We start from the raw sequence: 16459 nt of genomic DNA on the forward strand, positions 1-16459 counted from the left end.
AGATCAAGCCAGGGATTGATGTAATTTTGAGTTTATGTCAGTAATGACATCTCTTTGCATATCAATGCCAGCTGCTAGGAAGCCAAGAAAGGTTCAGGCAGCTATGAAAGAATGCAGCATGCAAACCCCTGACAAAGCTGTGTCAGAGCACATCCCCTTCACCCAAAGCAGAGGTTTCCATCCCAGCTTGCTTCTGCCATTTTGTAAACAAAAATCCATCAAGTGACAGTATCACAGAGGGCACACTGATGTTCCTGCTAGGCCTGGAATTAAGACTCAGCTCATCTCTAAGTGCTTGCTCTGAAGGAAATGCATGCTAGAAACCAGCCCAGCTCTCTGCTGAGAGACACTTCCATACTTACTGGTGCTACTATTTTGCCCGTCTGTCCGACCTGCATGTCATTAGGAACAAAGCCAGCATCAACAGCTGCACGGGAAGCTCCAACTGGTTGAAAGAAAATACTTTCAATGTTTGCTTTTAAAATACTTGCGAGCCAAATTTGTATCACCATAAAAGCCCATGTATTTTACTGAAGAGTCCCACACTCTAAGGGCACATATTTAAAAAATTCCCTCTTAAAAGCTCTTATGGTAATCCCTCTCTATACCACTAGCGAAAAACTTCCAAATACTAAGTGCTAATGCACTTCATAAGCAACAGGAAATCCCTACTCCCAGCACCAAAGGGCCATATATTTAAACCAAGGATTTCAATCTGGCCTATTTCCATTATTTTTTTCTTGTTGCTTTGTCAAAAGAAGATTTTCCCATAAATGCCTTCCCAAACTGTTCCTTCAAGTCTGAATGTAACATATGTGCTATCCTGTATTGCTGTGAATCTCAAAAGTCAGGCATGGTAAAGAAAAATATCACAGTAAACTCAAAAATGCCATATGGACATTTAGTTAGCAAAAACACCACTTTAAAACATTAAAACATTAGAGCAAAGAGTTTCTCCTTCTTTCCCAACTTTTATAGAAAATACTTCACTGAGACATTGTATATAGTTGATTTTCTCCTGATAATACAAAAGCACAGCAAAAGGCCAGAGCCACTCAAACTACAACAATGTGAGTGGGATTCTGCATAGAGGCATTAGAAAGGATGTATGCAGAAAGTATCAGCTCTTCAAAATGAGCTAGGACTACTTCACTTTTTGCTTGCAAGTTTCTTTTCTAGAGATTTGAGAAGCACAAGGATAATATTATAGGTTGTATTTTGCTTCATACGCAGGCATTTAAGTAGAGCTGACAAAACTTTATCTATTACTAAACCAAGAGCATTTTAACCATTTGATAGAGACATGAAAATAAAAGACTTAAGATGAATTCTGGTTTTAATGTGACCTGTTTCAATATAATAACCAGGGTTAAAAAAAAAAAGGAGGAAAACAAGTTTACCTGCAGCATTCAACTGATCCGCAAGTTCATACAACAACTTGAAATTTTCACCACTCTTCAAGCCCCTCCCTTAAAAGTTAAGAACAAAAGAAGATCAGGAAAGAAGAACATGTTTTTTTAAGATTTGGTTTTTTTTGCCTGTGTAAACTTTCTGTATGAGTATTAGCATTTGCAAAGACTCAAAGATATGGTTGCACAGGGTATTTCTGGATACATTACTAACCAGTATTTAATATTTGGAGATTTAGCTTTTGTCTTTGCCATTAATATTTCATATGTATAAACCAACACCACTCTGTCTTGTTTACTTCCTGCACACAGCACCATCAAGGTCATTCTCCAAAACCAGGGAAACAATTTTTTGAACTAATTTGTGCTCCCTCTGCTGGCTTCAGGAACAAAACACTGTAGTGGGATTAGTTAGAAATCATTTTAGCTGTAGGCATACAGTAAAAATCACAGTCCATCACTTGATACCTAAGGAGCAGAATACAATCAATACAGGTTTTTAAATCATTAAGGTCATTACACAATAATGTTCAGACTGACTGAAATGATCATCAGTAATTGTGATACATGAAAAAACATGATAAATTTCCATCTAAAAACCAATTCATATTGCTAAAATTTTAAAGAGGCTCATCAAATATGAAAATGTTCTTACAAAGCCTCCCAGCACATGCTAAACTCATGATTGCCTCATTACCAAATACAGGCGTTGGGTGCTTCCCCAGCAGCCCCCATGGAATATTAGAGAATTACATTGTGATTTCTTTTTTTTTCTAATGTATCCCCTTAGAGACAGGATTGACCAAGAGGTGCCATCACTGCACTGCAGCACCAGTCAGTTTCCTGGGATCACTCACCCCCTGACACAACCACCTTGGCACTGGTGAGCTCCGGCCGGTCGCTCTTGGTCAGCTTCTGCTCGATCCACTCCGAGAGCCCCACGGGCGCCGGGGGCGTCACTGCATCCCCCATGTCAGCAAACCCCACAAGGAGAAGGAGAAAGCATGTGTTGGCAAGCTGGAACCCGAGCTGGAGCTTGTGTCCTTAAGCTGAGACCTGAGCTCAAGCTCAATTCAGAGTTCATTCTAGAACCGATTCTGCCGCGAGCTTTCGCTGAGCCTCAGCAGCTGCTGCTGGCACTGGGGAACAGCCTGGCTCACCAGCTGTGCCCAGGGACCTACAGCTCACACTGCACCCCACCAGGAACTCTGCTGTGCTCAGGGAACCACAGCACACCCTGCACCCCACCAGGAACTCTGCTGTGCTCAGGAACCTACAGCTCACCCTGCACCCCACCAGGAACTCTGCTGTGCTCAGGGAACCACAGCACACCCTGCACCCCACCAGGAACTCTGCTGTGCTCAGGGAACCTACAGCTCACCCTGCACCCCACCAGGAACTCTGCTGTGCTCAGGGAACCACAGCTCACACTGCACCCCACCAGGAACTCTGCTGTGCTCAGGGAACCTACAGCACACCCTGCACCCCACCAGGAACTCTGCTGTGCTCAGGGAACCTACAGCACACCCTGCACCCCACCAGGAACTCTGCTGTGCTCAGGGAACCACAGCACACCCTGCACCCCACCAGGAACTCTGCTGTGCTCAGGGAACCACAGCTCACCCTGCACCCCACCAGGAACTCTGCTGTGCTCAGGGAACCTACAGCACACACTGCACCCCACCAGGAACTCTGCTGTGCTCAGGAACCACAGCACACACTGCACCCCACCAGGAACTCTGCTGTGCTCAGGGAACCACAGCACACCCTGCACCCCACCAGGAACTCTGCTGTGCTCAGGAACCACAGCACACACTGCACCCCACCAGGAACTCTGCTGTGCTCAGGGAACCACAGCACACCCTGCACCCCACCAGGAACTCTGCTGTGCTCAGGGAACCTACAGCACACCCTGCACCCCACCAGGAACTCTGCTGTGCTCAGGAACCTACAGCACACCCTGCACCCCACCAGGAACTCTGCTGTGCTCAGGGAACCTACAGCACACCCTGCACCCCACCAGGAACTCTGCTGTGCTCAGGGAACCACAGCACACCCTGCACCCCACCAGGAACTCTGCTGTGCTCAGGGAACCACAGCACACACTGCACCATAAGGAATTCTGCTCTCCAGGTTCCCACACTGACACCAACCCAGCACAAGTGTGAGCCTCACTATCACAGGCAGACTGGTCAATCAGGCAGCACACCAAGAGCACAACACACTCATTCAGGAAGGTTTGACTCCTGCCACCCACAGACATTAGGAAATACAGGATGCTTCAGAGGCAGGGACTAAGCCACAAAACAAAAACAGTGAAAAACCAGTACTGTTGTTACTGGTTATAACAGTAACCCAGGTTACTCTGGGTAACCTGTTCCAAAATGGAACAGGTAGTTGTGAAGTCTCCACCTGTGGACATTCTCAAAGCCTGACTGGACACAGTCCTGGGCAGCCTGCTCCATGGGGCTGGACTAGATGATCTCTAGAGATCCCTTCCAACCTCAACTACTTTGTCATTCTGTGACTGCATTTCTCAATTATCCAAGCTACACTGGCTTCATTAAATTGCAAATTGAACTGATATGGTTAAAACTGATCTAAAACTCCTTATTCTCAAATCAATTTGAACTGCCACTAATTTAGCTTGATGATGTAATGACCTATCTCAATTGCAATATGATTAAACCAAAACTTCTATTTCTGCTCAGTCTTGTTTTGAAAACCAATCTGGTTATTCAAACAGTTGTAACTTGTCCTTCCTTAAAGTTCCAAGGCTGCAGTGGCAGATGTTCAGGCAGCGAGTGGAACAAGCACAGATTTCAGCACAGATCATCTCTTTTTCTGGTTGAAGAAAAGGAAGTAACTGTGCACATAATCTCTATCTTCTCCTAACAGACATCACTAAAAAGTGCAAGCACCTCTAATTAAAAATATAAAGCTAACATTATGACCATCAGTTTGCTTTGACAAATTCTTCCACAAAACATCAGCAGGCAGTGAGCAAAAGGAACTCTAGTAAACAAAACACCCCAGAACAAATACTCACACTTTTCTATACTGGCACTGCCACCACTCGCTGGTGCAGCCTCAAATGAAGTTCCCCGTACAGTAAAGACTTTGATTGCTTCATCACACTGCACAGTGCAAATAATATTTCCTAAAAAAGGGACATGAAAAATTTAAAGATTATCAGACATATCGTGCTTTAAAAAAAACCTCAAAATTAATATAAAAACCACATTAGCAGTTGTACTAGAATATGCAACATCCACCAAGGTACTTCCCAAAAATGCAGTTTTAGATGACTAAAACTTAGCACTTAATAAACAGAGATTACAAATAATTTCATTTATGTTTTAGCCCTGTATTTCTGAAGTATGAATACAAATCCTCTATTTTTAAAGAATACAAAGCATTATGAATGAAATTTGAAATTTCAGAAGGGATCAAAAAACCAACTTTGAAAATGCCATTCTTACACATAAAGAATGTCTACAATTCAAAGTAGATCTTTTATCCTGTTGCATGAATTCATCAGAACTGAAGACAATGAGGCCTCCCCCAAGTATCTGTGGGACTGTTTCCCTCTATAACAGAATACAATACTTCACACTGGAGGCTGCAGGGAATGCTAAAAGAAAAAATGCTGCAACATTCATAAACATTCAACTACTCACAAACAAAGTCATCTTGAAACTGTGAGTTACTGGGAAGGACCTTAAAGTGCAGCACTAAACCACATTGCAGGACCATAACTCAAAATGTAATACCCTGCTGGTACATGTGGTACAATCTTTACAGTAAAATTAAGAAACACAAGCTAATGAGCTACTATCTAAAATAAAACACAATGTCAGCCAAGCATTAGAGAAAGAAGACTGAAAAAATAATTACAAATTAAGGTAATTAAATATTACAAATAATTCATTCAATGTCTTCGTAATTAGAAAAAATAACCCTGGGGTATCTTCAATCAGAGCTAATGCCAGTCCTATTAAATAAAGCTGGACAATTAACCTGATGTCTTATGCTTTCCAGACCCTGATCAGAAGGGCATTAATAAACACAGTACAGGGAAAGGATGGGACCAAATTCTGTTCCTTAAGGTGACTGACAGGCTTCCACCAAAGCCCTTGGAATTTTGGAATTACCTCCTTTCTCACACAGGGAATATTGTGTCCATCCCCAGGCTTCAGTTTTTATAAATCACAGCAATTGAGATTGGAAAGGGAACATTCCTATCCATTTCCAGGGTTTTAACATGAGGATCATGTAGAAAAAATAGCACTACTGGATTCTTCATTGGACAGATACCACACAGCTTTTGAGATTACCCACCTGCATAGATAGTTCTCACAAAAGTATCTGGGGACTTAATTTCAATAATGTCAGAAACAGGGGCAACATCAAGCTTGCCAGCCACTCTGGGAATAAGATTCTAGAAATGAGAGATGAAAAGTTAGCAAAGTAAGCTAACTAAAATGTACATGGTCAGTAAAAGAACACTGCTGAGCCCATTTCACATAATGCTGTCTCTGAGACATACAGAACTGAGATTTTTAAAGGGCTACTCATGTAGCTTTAGCAGCCAAATCAAACCCCATTACTGTAATAACATTAGACATTTTATGAGACTTACTGTAAGTAAACCCATAATTCAATATCTTAAATTAGGAGACTTATTTGCTTCAAATATTCTAAAACTGAATATAGATGCCACTTACTCGGAAAATTGACAGTTATGGATTGTTGAGATCTTGGCACTTCAAGGGAAAAAAAACCAGTGCTTTTGGAAGTTTGATGCCAGAAATTATAGGGAAAAAGCCCTACACTCTACCCTCCAAAGCAAAAAGAAAAATTAAATTTAGTATTAAAATATATATTCTCTTGCTCCAAAATTTACTCTACAAAATTACTTAGCACCTTTAGGAGTGGGAAGAAGGATAGAAAAAGCAGCAGAAATTATGAAGAAATCAATGATAAGATGATTATTTGCTTTTTGTCTGCCTCCTAATCTGGTAGAAGAAAAAAAGGCCCAGGTCTGAAATCTTCACTCACATGAAACACTCAAAAATGGCAGTGTAAGCTTTAAAGCAAAAGCCATTAACTCCTACTATGACACTGCAGTTTAAAAAAAAAGAAATAAAAAGGAAAAAAAAAGAAATAAAAATAAAAATAAAAAAAAAAAAAAGAAAACAAAAGAAAAATGGAAAACTTAAGGCTTAATTTCTCTTAGCAGGAACACAAGCATATGGATTGCTATTGACTGAAGTGAAAGCAGCAGATGGAAGGCCAATGCCATCACTCGTCCCACAGCGACAAGATTTCTGAGGGATCCTTTTTCTCTAATTTACTGCACCACAATGCTGCCCAGATTCTTAGTGCTGAGGCTCTCCATGTACTTATAAACACATTCCAAAAAAAAAAAAAAAAGTTTGGAAAAATTGTATTTTCATTAAAAACCATCCTGGCTGGAACTTAGCTCTGTTATTTATAGATGTTTACAGACATTTCAATGTACATGACTTATATCACACAGATGCAAATCCCACTCCAAAAATAAGTTTGCTTCCAATAGGTTTGCACACTCTCATTTCAACATGCAAATAACAGATTTTTCATCCCAATTTGCTGTGCTTTTCCTTACAATTTTCATGCTTTCAGATCACTTAACCTGCTTTGCCTTATTGCACATTTTGCCTTGTGTCCATAGGATTGGCTGGTTACCACAGAATATTCCTTCTTCACTATTTTTTTCACGTCAGCTCATAAAAGAAGTCAAACGTGAATCATGAAATCTAACTAATGACCTCTTAAGCAAACTACTGTAAAATAGTTTGCAAATGCAGAACTGTCCATGGCTGATCTCTCTCAGGCCTTTGATTCCCACTCTTACAGCAGTCTGTCTCTTTTCCACAAGAACTCTTTGATGCTCTTTGATCTACTCACCTTCCCAAAGGCAGATGCTCCGGCACAAATGTGGGTGTAATTGAATTTTTTATGAGTTTCCACAATTAAGGGAGTCAGCTCCTCTGAGAATAAAATACATTGCTCAGAATTTACAACCATCTTATTTTCAATCACAAACACAAATACACAAATAAATTTCTTTTGTCAATAGGTAAGAACAACTCTCACCTGCTAGAAATCCCTTGTACATATCATGCTGAGCCACGAGAACTTTTGCAACACCCTGCACTTTGCTGAGTTCTGATGCTACCTGTGATTACAAGTGAATTATTATTAGTTTGTGTTTTAACAGGCACCACGAACATATAACAAGGGAGTCCCCACTGCAAATAGCTCACAGCCTATAGATTCATTAAACCAGAACCAAAAGTACATGAATTTCAAAATAGGAAGAGACCTGAACAGAATAAAATGCAGCAATTCTGATCCACAGCACAGCTCCTGATGGGATAATGAATTTGTGAATAAGAGAACTACAGAGCAAATCAACCTCAGGAAAGCTTGCCTCCTGCACGCAGGGCTCCACAGCAATCCCAGCATTTCTGACAGCAGCCAACAACAGCCACACTTGAAGATGACTGCACAGTATTCCCACACAATCACCAAGAAACAAATCCTACTTTAAGTTCAGTCAGTATCTACCACAAACAAATACAAATGTGCAATGCTGTTATGATTTTTATCCAAATTCTAGGAGCAACCCTTTGTTTGCATCTGACTTTTTGCCCACTGAAGCAATGTGTATTTTCAATTTATATTTATGCATTTTTTTCGTTTGAATTGGCACAAGTGAAGTTTAAATGATAAAAGGGCTAGTTCAGATCAGAGAGAGAAGGACTGACAGCGAGGTCTGGAGACCACATGCATCGTCCAGAAACAGAGTAGTTTTACTGAGTTTGATGAGTATCAGTTTACCCTCAAAAATTAACAAAAGGAAATAAAGAAAAAATCCCTAGTAGCTGCTGCAGAATATCTGTTTGAGTCACTGGCTCTTAAATAAAAATCTCTAAACGTTCATTTTTTATAAAATACTTTTTCCCACCATAACACACAGACTCCATATATTAAGCATTAAAACAAACAAAACATTCACAATCATTTTTCTCCTGTCCAAGTGCATAGAATAAGGAAAATTAAAGATACACATGTCAGGCAATTATGTCTTTTTTTTTTTCCTTGATTTAGATAAATATTTGCTTCATCTCCACCTCAAACACCTGAATAATTACTGAGGTTTCTCCACCTATTTGAGAATAAGCTGCTCTAAGTATGCCTTCTTCATGAGATACTACATGTTGCTTTCAAAATAACAGTGCACAAACAGTATGTAAATATTAGGCAGAGATTTTGTACTTCTGCTGTTCACACAATACCAAGTCACGCTGGAATAAAAGTGCCTCTAATGTACTAACTACACTGTCTCTAGAATTGGCAAAATTACACTAAAAATACACAGCTAATGTACAAGGAACTTTTTACATACATGAGCTGTGTGATAAATCAAGAAGCACTAATTTCAGAATTTCAGGTTGCAAACACTCTCTTCACAGTCAGTGATTGGTTACTAACAGCAACTTGCTCAAAAGCCCAATTTATCACTGTTGTTTCACTTCTGCTGGTTTCCACTTAAACAAGCAAAAGCTTCTTTCCAGATTCTTAGCACTGCAATATTTGTCATTTCAACTTTAGAGAGATATATCTCGTTTTAAAAGTTAATTGTCCTTCAGTCCCATAAAAATCTGCTTGCTCAAGCATGTCACAACCATTATTGATACCGTCCCCTGTGAAATGCAATCCATATCCATATTTCTCTTTAGAAGAGCAGCAGTTCCAAGTGCAGGACTTTTCTGGCAGATTAGCAACTCCTGGCACGGTTTCTCCTGACTACAGATTATTTTTCAGGCTGCCCGAGACGATGCCAAGCGTTGTTTCACTGCATTCTTTATTTCATTGGTATGAAAACAGCATTTCCTACCTTGTCACAGCTGGTACCAGCCACCAGGCAGGAGACCTCCCCTCCCAGGCGCTTTGCTGCAGTGATGGTGTTGAGGGTGATGCCCGAGAGGGACTCATTGTTGTGCTCTGCCACCACCAAGGTGCTCTGGGATCTCCGCAGCACCGACGCCTGCGGAGCGAGGGACACACACAGTGGGAAACTTGGCACTGAAATAAAAACCTGCTCCTCTGGCCATCCAAGGCTTTACAGAAATTCATCATTTATACAAGGTGTAAACCACTGCTAGGCTCATTCTAGATCATTTTTATTAAGAGAATACACAGGGTGATACAAAAAGGAAAAGACAAACTCGCTTGACTTCAGCTAGTCTGTAACATGCTGTGCTTAAACTGAAACTCCACAGGAAAACACTGAGCAAAATGAAGAGAAACATTCTAACACATTACATTGATCAGCTTAACCAAATGCCTTAAAGACTGGGGATTAGACAAGGAAATCAACAGTTGCAAATAAATATTAACTTGGTTTTCTAGGGCAGTTCTCTGGCAGTGTTTTATTAGAAGTTTGAAGCAAAAACTAGCTACAGAACCCACCTTTATTTTTAGAAGCAAAATTTTATGCATTGTGGCTGAATGAAAATTAAGCGGCAGCAGCTGACAGCCTGAAAACACACTAGGAGAAATCTTTACAGGCATCAGGTTCACTTTTCCCTCTTTTCCTTTAAAACATTTGAGCACTTAGTCTACCACCACGATTTAATGGTCCTTAAATAACAACTTTGACTAATTCACCATCCATATACAAACTTGAGCTTCTAAAGCAAAAATGAAAGAAACAAAATAGAAAAAAAGGCAAAAAATTTCCATAAAACCAAACCAAAATATTCTAAATTCTGGGACCTTCCTCTCTAATATTCAGGTGTATGTGTGAAAAGCATTATTCCTCCAAGACTATTACTAGGGTAGGGAAAACATTTGGGATGGGAACAGAAATATTGTCCCTCAAGTGTTTGTTTACCCTGCATAAAGCCCAAGTGAAGACTTGAGCGATGATCAGTGTAGATGGAACACATGGAAAACCAAGAAAATTCATTAAGATAACCAAGGGACAAATGCTAACACAACCCTGAAAACACACAGCCAGACAGTACTTTCTAAATTCACATTCCAGCCCCATCTCCCCCCATGCCAAACACACACTTGCCTACAACTTCAAATGAAATAAGCTTCAGAAAATATGAGAGGCTAAAATTTGCATCTGGACTTCAACCCCGCAAAGCCTACCAACATACTGAATTTCAAACACAGAAAGCAAATCCCAAGGACTTCCCTGAAGCTAATCACAGTGCACAAATAAAAAAATACAAAGATAAATTTTTGCAGAATCTGGATCATAATTTGTCCTTTTGATTAAAAGAATAAGGATTCTTGTAGAAGTGCTCTGCATTTAATCTCTTATGCTTAAGGTTAAGCACAATGCTTATGCTTGCTGTAATTAAATATTCCAAGCTCCTCTGAAACCAACTGCCAGTAACAAAATATTTACTGCCACTATAGATCAGATGCTGTATTTTTGATTATGTTTCACACATCATCTTTGATAAAAGTTATGAAATTTTAGTCACTATTTGAAAAATAAATCCATGCCTTTGTGGCAAAAAGCCCCCTCTCCAATGATTTACACTTGTGCTATGGGGTAAAATGGACCATACTCCTGTAAAATCCTCAAGTTTTCAAATTTCCAAAGGGAGACACATGCATTTTAAACACACACTTATTTCTGCCTATATTATATTTTTTCCCTAAATAAGCCCTGCACCAGCACCATCATTCTAGAATAAACTTAGAAATAATTGGTTTTTAACCAAAAATAATAGGAGCAATAGAAGTTGCTCAAGCAGACTGGCAATTACAGCATTAATCAGGTATTATTTCTAAATCAATAATCCCACATTTTATATTTGTAGGAATATACACAATATGCACACCAGAAGGTCACATCATGGATGACATTTCTGAACATAAAGACAAGACCAGATTCAAAATAAATTTAAAGTCATATTATATATTATGGGTAAAAATCTAGATGACAAATGAGATTTCTATGCGAGTCTGAATTTTATATACTAGGACACATTAAATAATTTTTTCTATAAACAAAACCAAATCAGACTGACTTTTGTTTGTTATAATAAAGAACCTGCAGTAAAAACAGAAAGTAATTCATTCAGTCATGACATCCTGAAAGCTATGAGTCAATGATAGGAGAAGTAGTTATTTTGATGAAGTTACTGTCCAGCTGCAGGTGTGGGAGAACAGCCCATCACTTCACTGACATCATTTCTGCTCTTGGGCAGGATGCCTAAATAAAATAGGAAGGTAGAGAATAAACCTAACCAGCTGGCAGCAAGGAAAGAAAGCACGAGAAGTAAGACACACAGATCAATCAAACTGTTGAAAACAATGCCTTGAGAAGGAACAGCACTCAGTGCTGGTGCCATGGAAGGTTCCTGGTGAAAACCAAGCTCTGGAAAATGAGGCTACCCACAGAAATCACCTCCAGATAAACATCCCCCCAACTCAGGCCCCTGAGCAGCTTCTGCAGCATGCCAGCAGGTAATGACATCCCAGCAACAGGGAGGCAGAACTGGGAAGTTTCTTTTCCTCAGGTTTAGGTACAAATCACAGCTACACATCTTATGTTTCCTCTACAGCAGAAACATCTGCACTTCCTCTCTGGTGGAAACTCTGGACAGTGACTCCGTTTATACTAAAACATTTGTGAATGAAAACCACCCAGCATTTCCAACTTCCCCTTCCCTCCCCAGTATTTACTGTACAGCCAACTTGGCCTCTGACTTCCAGATGTCTGAAAGTTGCTAAGATTAACTCAGATGTGCAATAGTGATCAATTAAGCCACTTGCAAAATAGCCATAGATTCCTGCACTGATTGTCTCAAGTTTCCCCAAAGCACCATTTTGCTCCCCACTGAGGAACACACCAATATTTCCCAACCAGAGCATGAAAAATGTAAGTACAACATCTGGATTTCCAGACTGCAGACAAAACACCAGATCTTGGTCACTGCTACTGTCACAGTGTACCATCAGCAATGTGGGCACATCCAGTACACCTGCACAGGCGAAGCCAACAGCACACACATCAGGCACCCACTGAATGTGCACAGGTGATCTGCTCTCCACACAAAGCCACTGCACTGAGCATCTCTTGGTCTCCCAGCACACAGACAGGCCACCTGAACAGCACCTCTGACACACAGATTTGCTGCTTGTATGCTAGAAAACAGCTACACCAAGAGCTGGAAAACGCAGAGGGAAGTGTAGTAAATCAGAGCTTGCTGCTTGGTGAGATTGGTGTGCAGCAGCCATGGTCTCCGCTGGCAGCAGTGGTGGCTAACTGCCTGCAGCCTGCTCCAAGGACACCCATCAACAACACCGGCCTTGGGAAAGCAGCTCCAGCTGAAACGTGTGGCAGGAACAGCAACACAAGATGAGTCAGCCAAACAGTTGTTCCAAGAAATGCCAGAGATGAAGGTGATGCAGCAGGTGAATTCCATGTAGGCCCATGCTTCAAATATGCATCAATAAGAAACAGGGTGCTAGAAACTTCACGTGGGAAAATGAAGGTTGTCTCTCTTTAGAAGAGCCACTGGAAGTTACAGGAACAAAACCAAAACAGACATTCACAAGGCAGAGCACCAAACAACTGGACCTAAAAGGTATCTCTAGAGCTGATTTTCTTAGCTGCAAAAGCAAACTGGCCAGAACCTAAAATTTTAAAACTGCTTATTAGGAATTCTGGATCTCATGGAGAACCATTAACATAGGGCAAACTTCCCAAGAAAGAACTCCAGAAATTAGGAACTGGGGTATTACTAAAGATAAAGGCTACATACATTGGTTAGCAACAAAGCAATGCCTAATTCTAGCAAGACACAGTCTTGTAGCTGTAAAACTTTAAGTAAATAAATCTGGTAAACTCAGAGAGAGAAGGGAACTCAAGCATATATTTCTAGAACCTCTCTAAAGACCTGGCTACAAAAGAGGTCTAAAAGAAAGCTCTATAACCCCAGGAAACACTAAAGGCATCTGAATTAAAAAGGAGCTATAACTGCAGCAAAGAACAATGATAAAAAAAATAAAAACACTTTGCAAAAAGGATTTGGCAATCATAATAAAGATTTAATATTACAAAGGGATTGAAGCAGCAAGAGAAAGACGAAACCCACAATAAACTTTTCCAAATACACCCCTTGCAAACCAATAATAAAAATCAACAAAGCTATTTTGAAATACAACACTGTGTTTCAACACAGGGAAGTCCCTAAATCTGCACCAAGTTTTGTGCACTTGCAGTCTCATTCCTCCTCAGTACTCCCATCTTTAAGTTGCACAAAAATTCAACTTTCCTTCCTGCTCATACTTCACAAGTTTCTCTCATCTTCTTTTTCTCCAGATTCCACTCACTTTTGAGCTGTGTCAGCAGGGCTAAACTTTGCACTTTAGAAAAGTAAACAAAAACAAACTGTGAGTTTGCTTCACTTCTGTCACAGACTGCATTGTTACACATACACTGAAGATGCATACAATGTTTTACTGGCTTTATTTTACAAAGTTGTAAGTTTAGATGTGCATGGCTGAAAACCAAGCAGCTGAACTCACACGTCCAGGCCATAGAGCTGAATTGTGCAGTGAGCATGTGAGTAAAGTACTATTTACATAGCAGTACCATATGATTCAGAGATCATCAAGACCTTTGCTCTACAAAGCCTGCAGCCTAACGACAACTGAGACATGGCCATGATTACAACAGTAAAAATTTTCTGATTAATTCAACCGTGTCTGACCTGGTCTACCTTTGCTCATCTTTTAAGAGATTTTTATCACCTGAAACCATTTAATATATGCATAACTACTATTTCAGAGCTGTACTGTAGTACGTGTAAAAGCCTTGAAGAGCTCAAAAAGAGACTTGCAAGACTTAAAGTTTTTTACAAGGGCTACTTATTCACAGGGGAGGGGGGTATCTCCTAGTGCACAGTAAGAGACTGAACAGATATTCGGGGACATCTCATCAATCATCTACTCCAATTAACCTTGAGTTCACCTAGACCTCGGTAACACAGCCACGATGACACACTACGCAGCAAATGGCCTTCAAAAGCCCAGCACTCCTCCCAGCTGAGCGATACGAAGGTCAAACCGGAGAAGCAACAGGTGCTTTGCATTAGCTTCATCCAAACGTTGTGATAATTAAGACAATCACATTTCTGCACAGGTGAGATTGAGAAAGGGCGGATTAACTGCAGTACCGCAGAAATCCTCTCCTCGAGCCTCTAGTAAGAATACTCTGCTAGTATTCTTAACAGTTTACAGTAACAAACTTTGGAAGTCTTCTGCACCTGTTGCTCAACTTGTCCTGCTCAAGGGTGGATGCGAGCGAGCACTCCCAGAAGTTCAGGACTTCCCTGACACCTACGTTAGCTTTCCTCACGGGACAGCAGTCCTTAACTCCGGCCTGCCGGGACTTCTGGAACACCCTGCGTCCACTCGGAAACTTTATTTTTAACGGACGGAGTGGGAGGGGAGTCCGGCCGAGAAGTTCAAGCCCGGGGGCGCGGGGCGCTCGCTTCTCAGAGACCCCCTCGACCGCCGCTGTCGGGCGGGACGAGCTCGGCCCGCGCCCCGCCCCGCGCCCCCTTCGCCCCACAGGGCAGGGCCCGCCCGGCCGGGCGGCGGGAAGGCCCCGCTCGGTGCGCACCGCGCGGCCCGAGGCGCGGCCCGGGGCTCGCCCCGCACTCACCGCCCGCCGCAGCCGCTGCGCCGCCACCGCCCGCAACATGGTTCCGCCGGCCCGCACCGCGCCGCTCTCGCGAGAGCACGGCCGGCCCCGCCCCGCCGCCCCATTGGACCCCGCGCCGGGCCAATGCAGGGCAGCGGCGGCGTGGCCGGAGAGGAGCGGGGAGCGCGGGACGGCCCGCGGAGCGCGCTGAACCCCGCACGGCCCGGCTGTCTCTCCGAGCCGCCCGCTGACACCCGCACTGCCCACTGCCTTGCCCCGCATCACTGGCTGTGTCCCCCAGCACCGCTCGCTGTCCCCCGCACAGCCGGCTGGCCCCTGCACCGCTCCCCGGCACAGCCGGCTCTGTCCTGGCTCTGGCTGTATCCGCCCGCCCCGCACGGTCCGGGCCGTACCGGAGAGGAAGGGCGAGGTTGCCGCTGCCGTAGGGGGCCCGTCCCGCTCCCGCGGAGCACCTCGAGGGCAGCGGACCCGTTCCAGCCCGAACTGACCTGGTACCAGCGTCGGCCTCCTCCGGCCGCCTTGGCGCGGTTCTCCTGCGCTGCTTCCGCAAAGGGTTACAGCCTTGAAAGAGAAGAAAACGCCAGAGAGCAGAGTTATGCCTTCACATGCCGGTACTCCTTGCCAGATCCTATCCTGCGCCAATGCAATGTGCCTTGCGAAGAGAAAGGAGAAGACTGAATTTACGGCTGTGGAGCCAACAGCAGCCTGGGAGACTCCGGCCGCCGCCTGCGGCTGCCCGTGCGCTGCCAGACCCCCCCCGGCCGAGCTCCCCGCGCCCTGGGCGCTGCAAACGCAGCAGGGATCATGGAGCGACGGAGTGCGTGGCACGCTGGAAAGGCCAGATGTCACCGTGCTTCCCAAATGTCACGGCCCACCAGCTGTCCAAACCACACCTAAACTTCAAAGACCAGTCAGGTACCCCGGGCCCTGGATAGCATCCTCTCACCACGACAGATTTATGGCTGCCTCACCCACACCCCTGTGCTTAGCCCCAAGCGACATTAGGCAATAGCTTATGAGCTCTGAATAATTTATAGATCTATTTTATTATTATTCTGATTTCCCAGAACCTAGGCAAGACATCTTGTGCCTGCCCCTCACATGGCACCAGGGTGCTCCAGGGACCAGACTGAAACTTGCTGGTTTTCCATACATCTGTACTTTTTTCTGGGTGGTAAGGAGAGGGATTTAAAAATCAGTGAAGCAAAATGTTTCAGACCAAATTCACTGTGCTGTGTGCTATCGCTCTCTGAAAACCTGATGTCCTGGAGAAGCTGGCAGGAGCTGCCACACTGGA

The 16459-nt window shown here is 42.9% G+C and overlaps 1 protein-coding gene and 1 long non-coding RNA gene across 4 annotated transcripts in view; both read right to left on the bottom strand.

Annotated features, from left to right (window-relative positions):
* The window catches only part of ETFA (electron transfer flavoprotein subunit alpha), a 30368-nt gene extending 15133 nt beyond the window's left edge, over window positions 1–15235 (bottom strand). Inside the window, exons 1-9 of one of the 2 annotated variants that reach the window (XM_009098219.4) lie at window positions 15163–15235; window positions 9358–9507; window positions 7551–7632; window positions 7362–7444; window positions 5751–5850; window positions 4459–4569; window positions 2267–2368; window positions 1401–1469; window positions 363–445 (exon numbers count right to left, since the gene is read on the bottom strand). In XM_009098219.4, the coding sequence (XP_009096467.2) occupies window positions 363–445; window positions 1401–1469; window positions 2267–2368; window positions 4459–4569; window positions 5751–5850; window positions 7362–7444; window positions 7551–7632; window positions 9358–9507; window positions 15163–15201 (819 nt within the window). In that variant the 5' untranslated portion in view covers window positions 15202–15235. The remainder of the gene's footprint in view (window positions 1–362; window positions 446–1400; window positions 1470–2266; window positions 2369–4458; window positions 4570–5750; window positions 5851–7361; window positions 7445–7550; window positions 7633–9357; window positions 9508–15162) is intronic. The other variant, XM_050978392.1, reaches the window with a different exon arrangement.
* Window positions 13521–14926, bottom strand: LOC127059981 (uncharacterized). Of its 2 annotated transcripts, none has more exons than XR_007778415.1 (2): window positions 14839–14926; window positions 13521–13859 (listed from the first exon to the last, which is right to left on the bottom strand). It is a non-coding gene; the product is annotated as an uncharacterized LOC127059981 (long non-coding RNA). The 2 variants fall into 2 exon arrangements; XR_007778414.1 differs by having other exon boundaries at window positions 14762–14887.
* Window positions 15236–16459: the final 1224 nt, after the last annotated feature.

Source organism: Serinus canaria, chromosome 10, assembly GCF_022539315.1.
Source record: "Serinus canaria isolate serCan28SL12 chromosome 10, serCan2020, whole genome shotgun sequence".
Classification (NCBI taxonomy): domain Eukaryota; kingdom Metazoa; phylum Chordata; class Aves; order Passeriformes; family Fringillidae; genus Serinus; species Serinus canaria.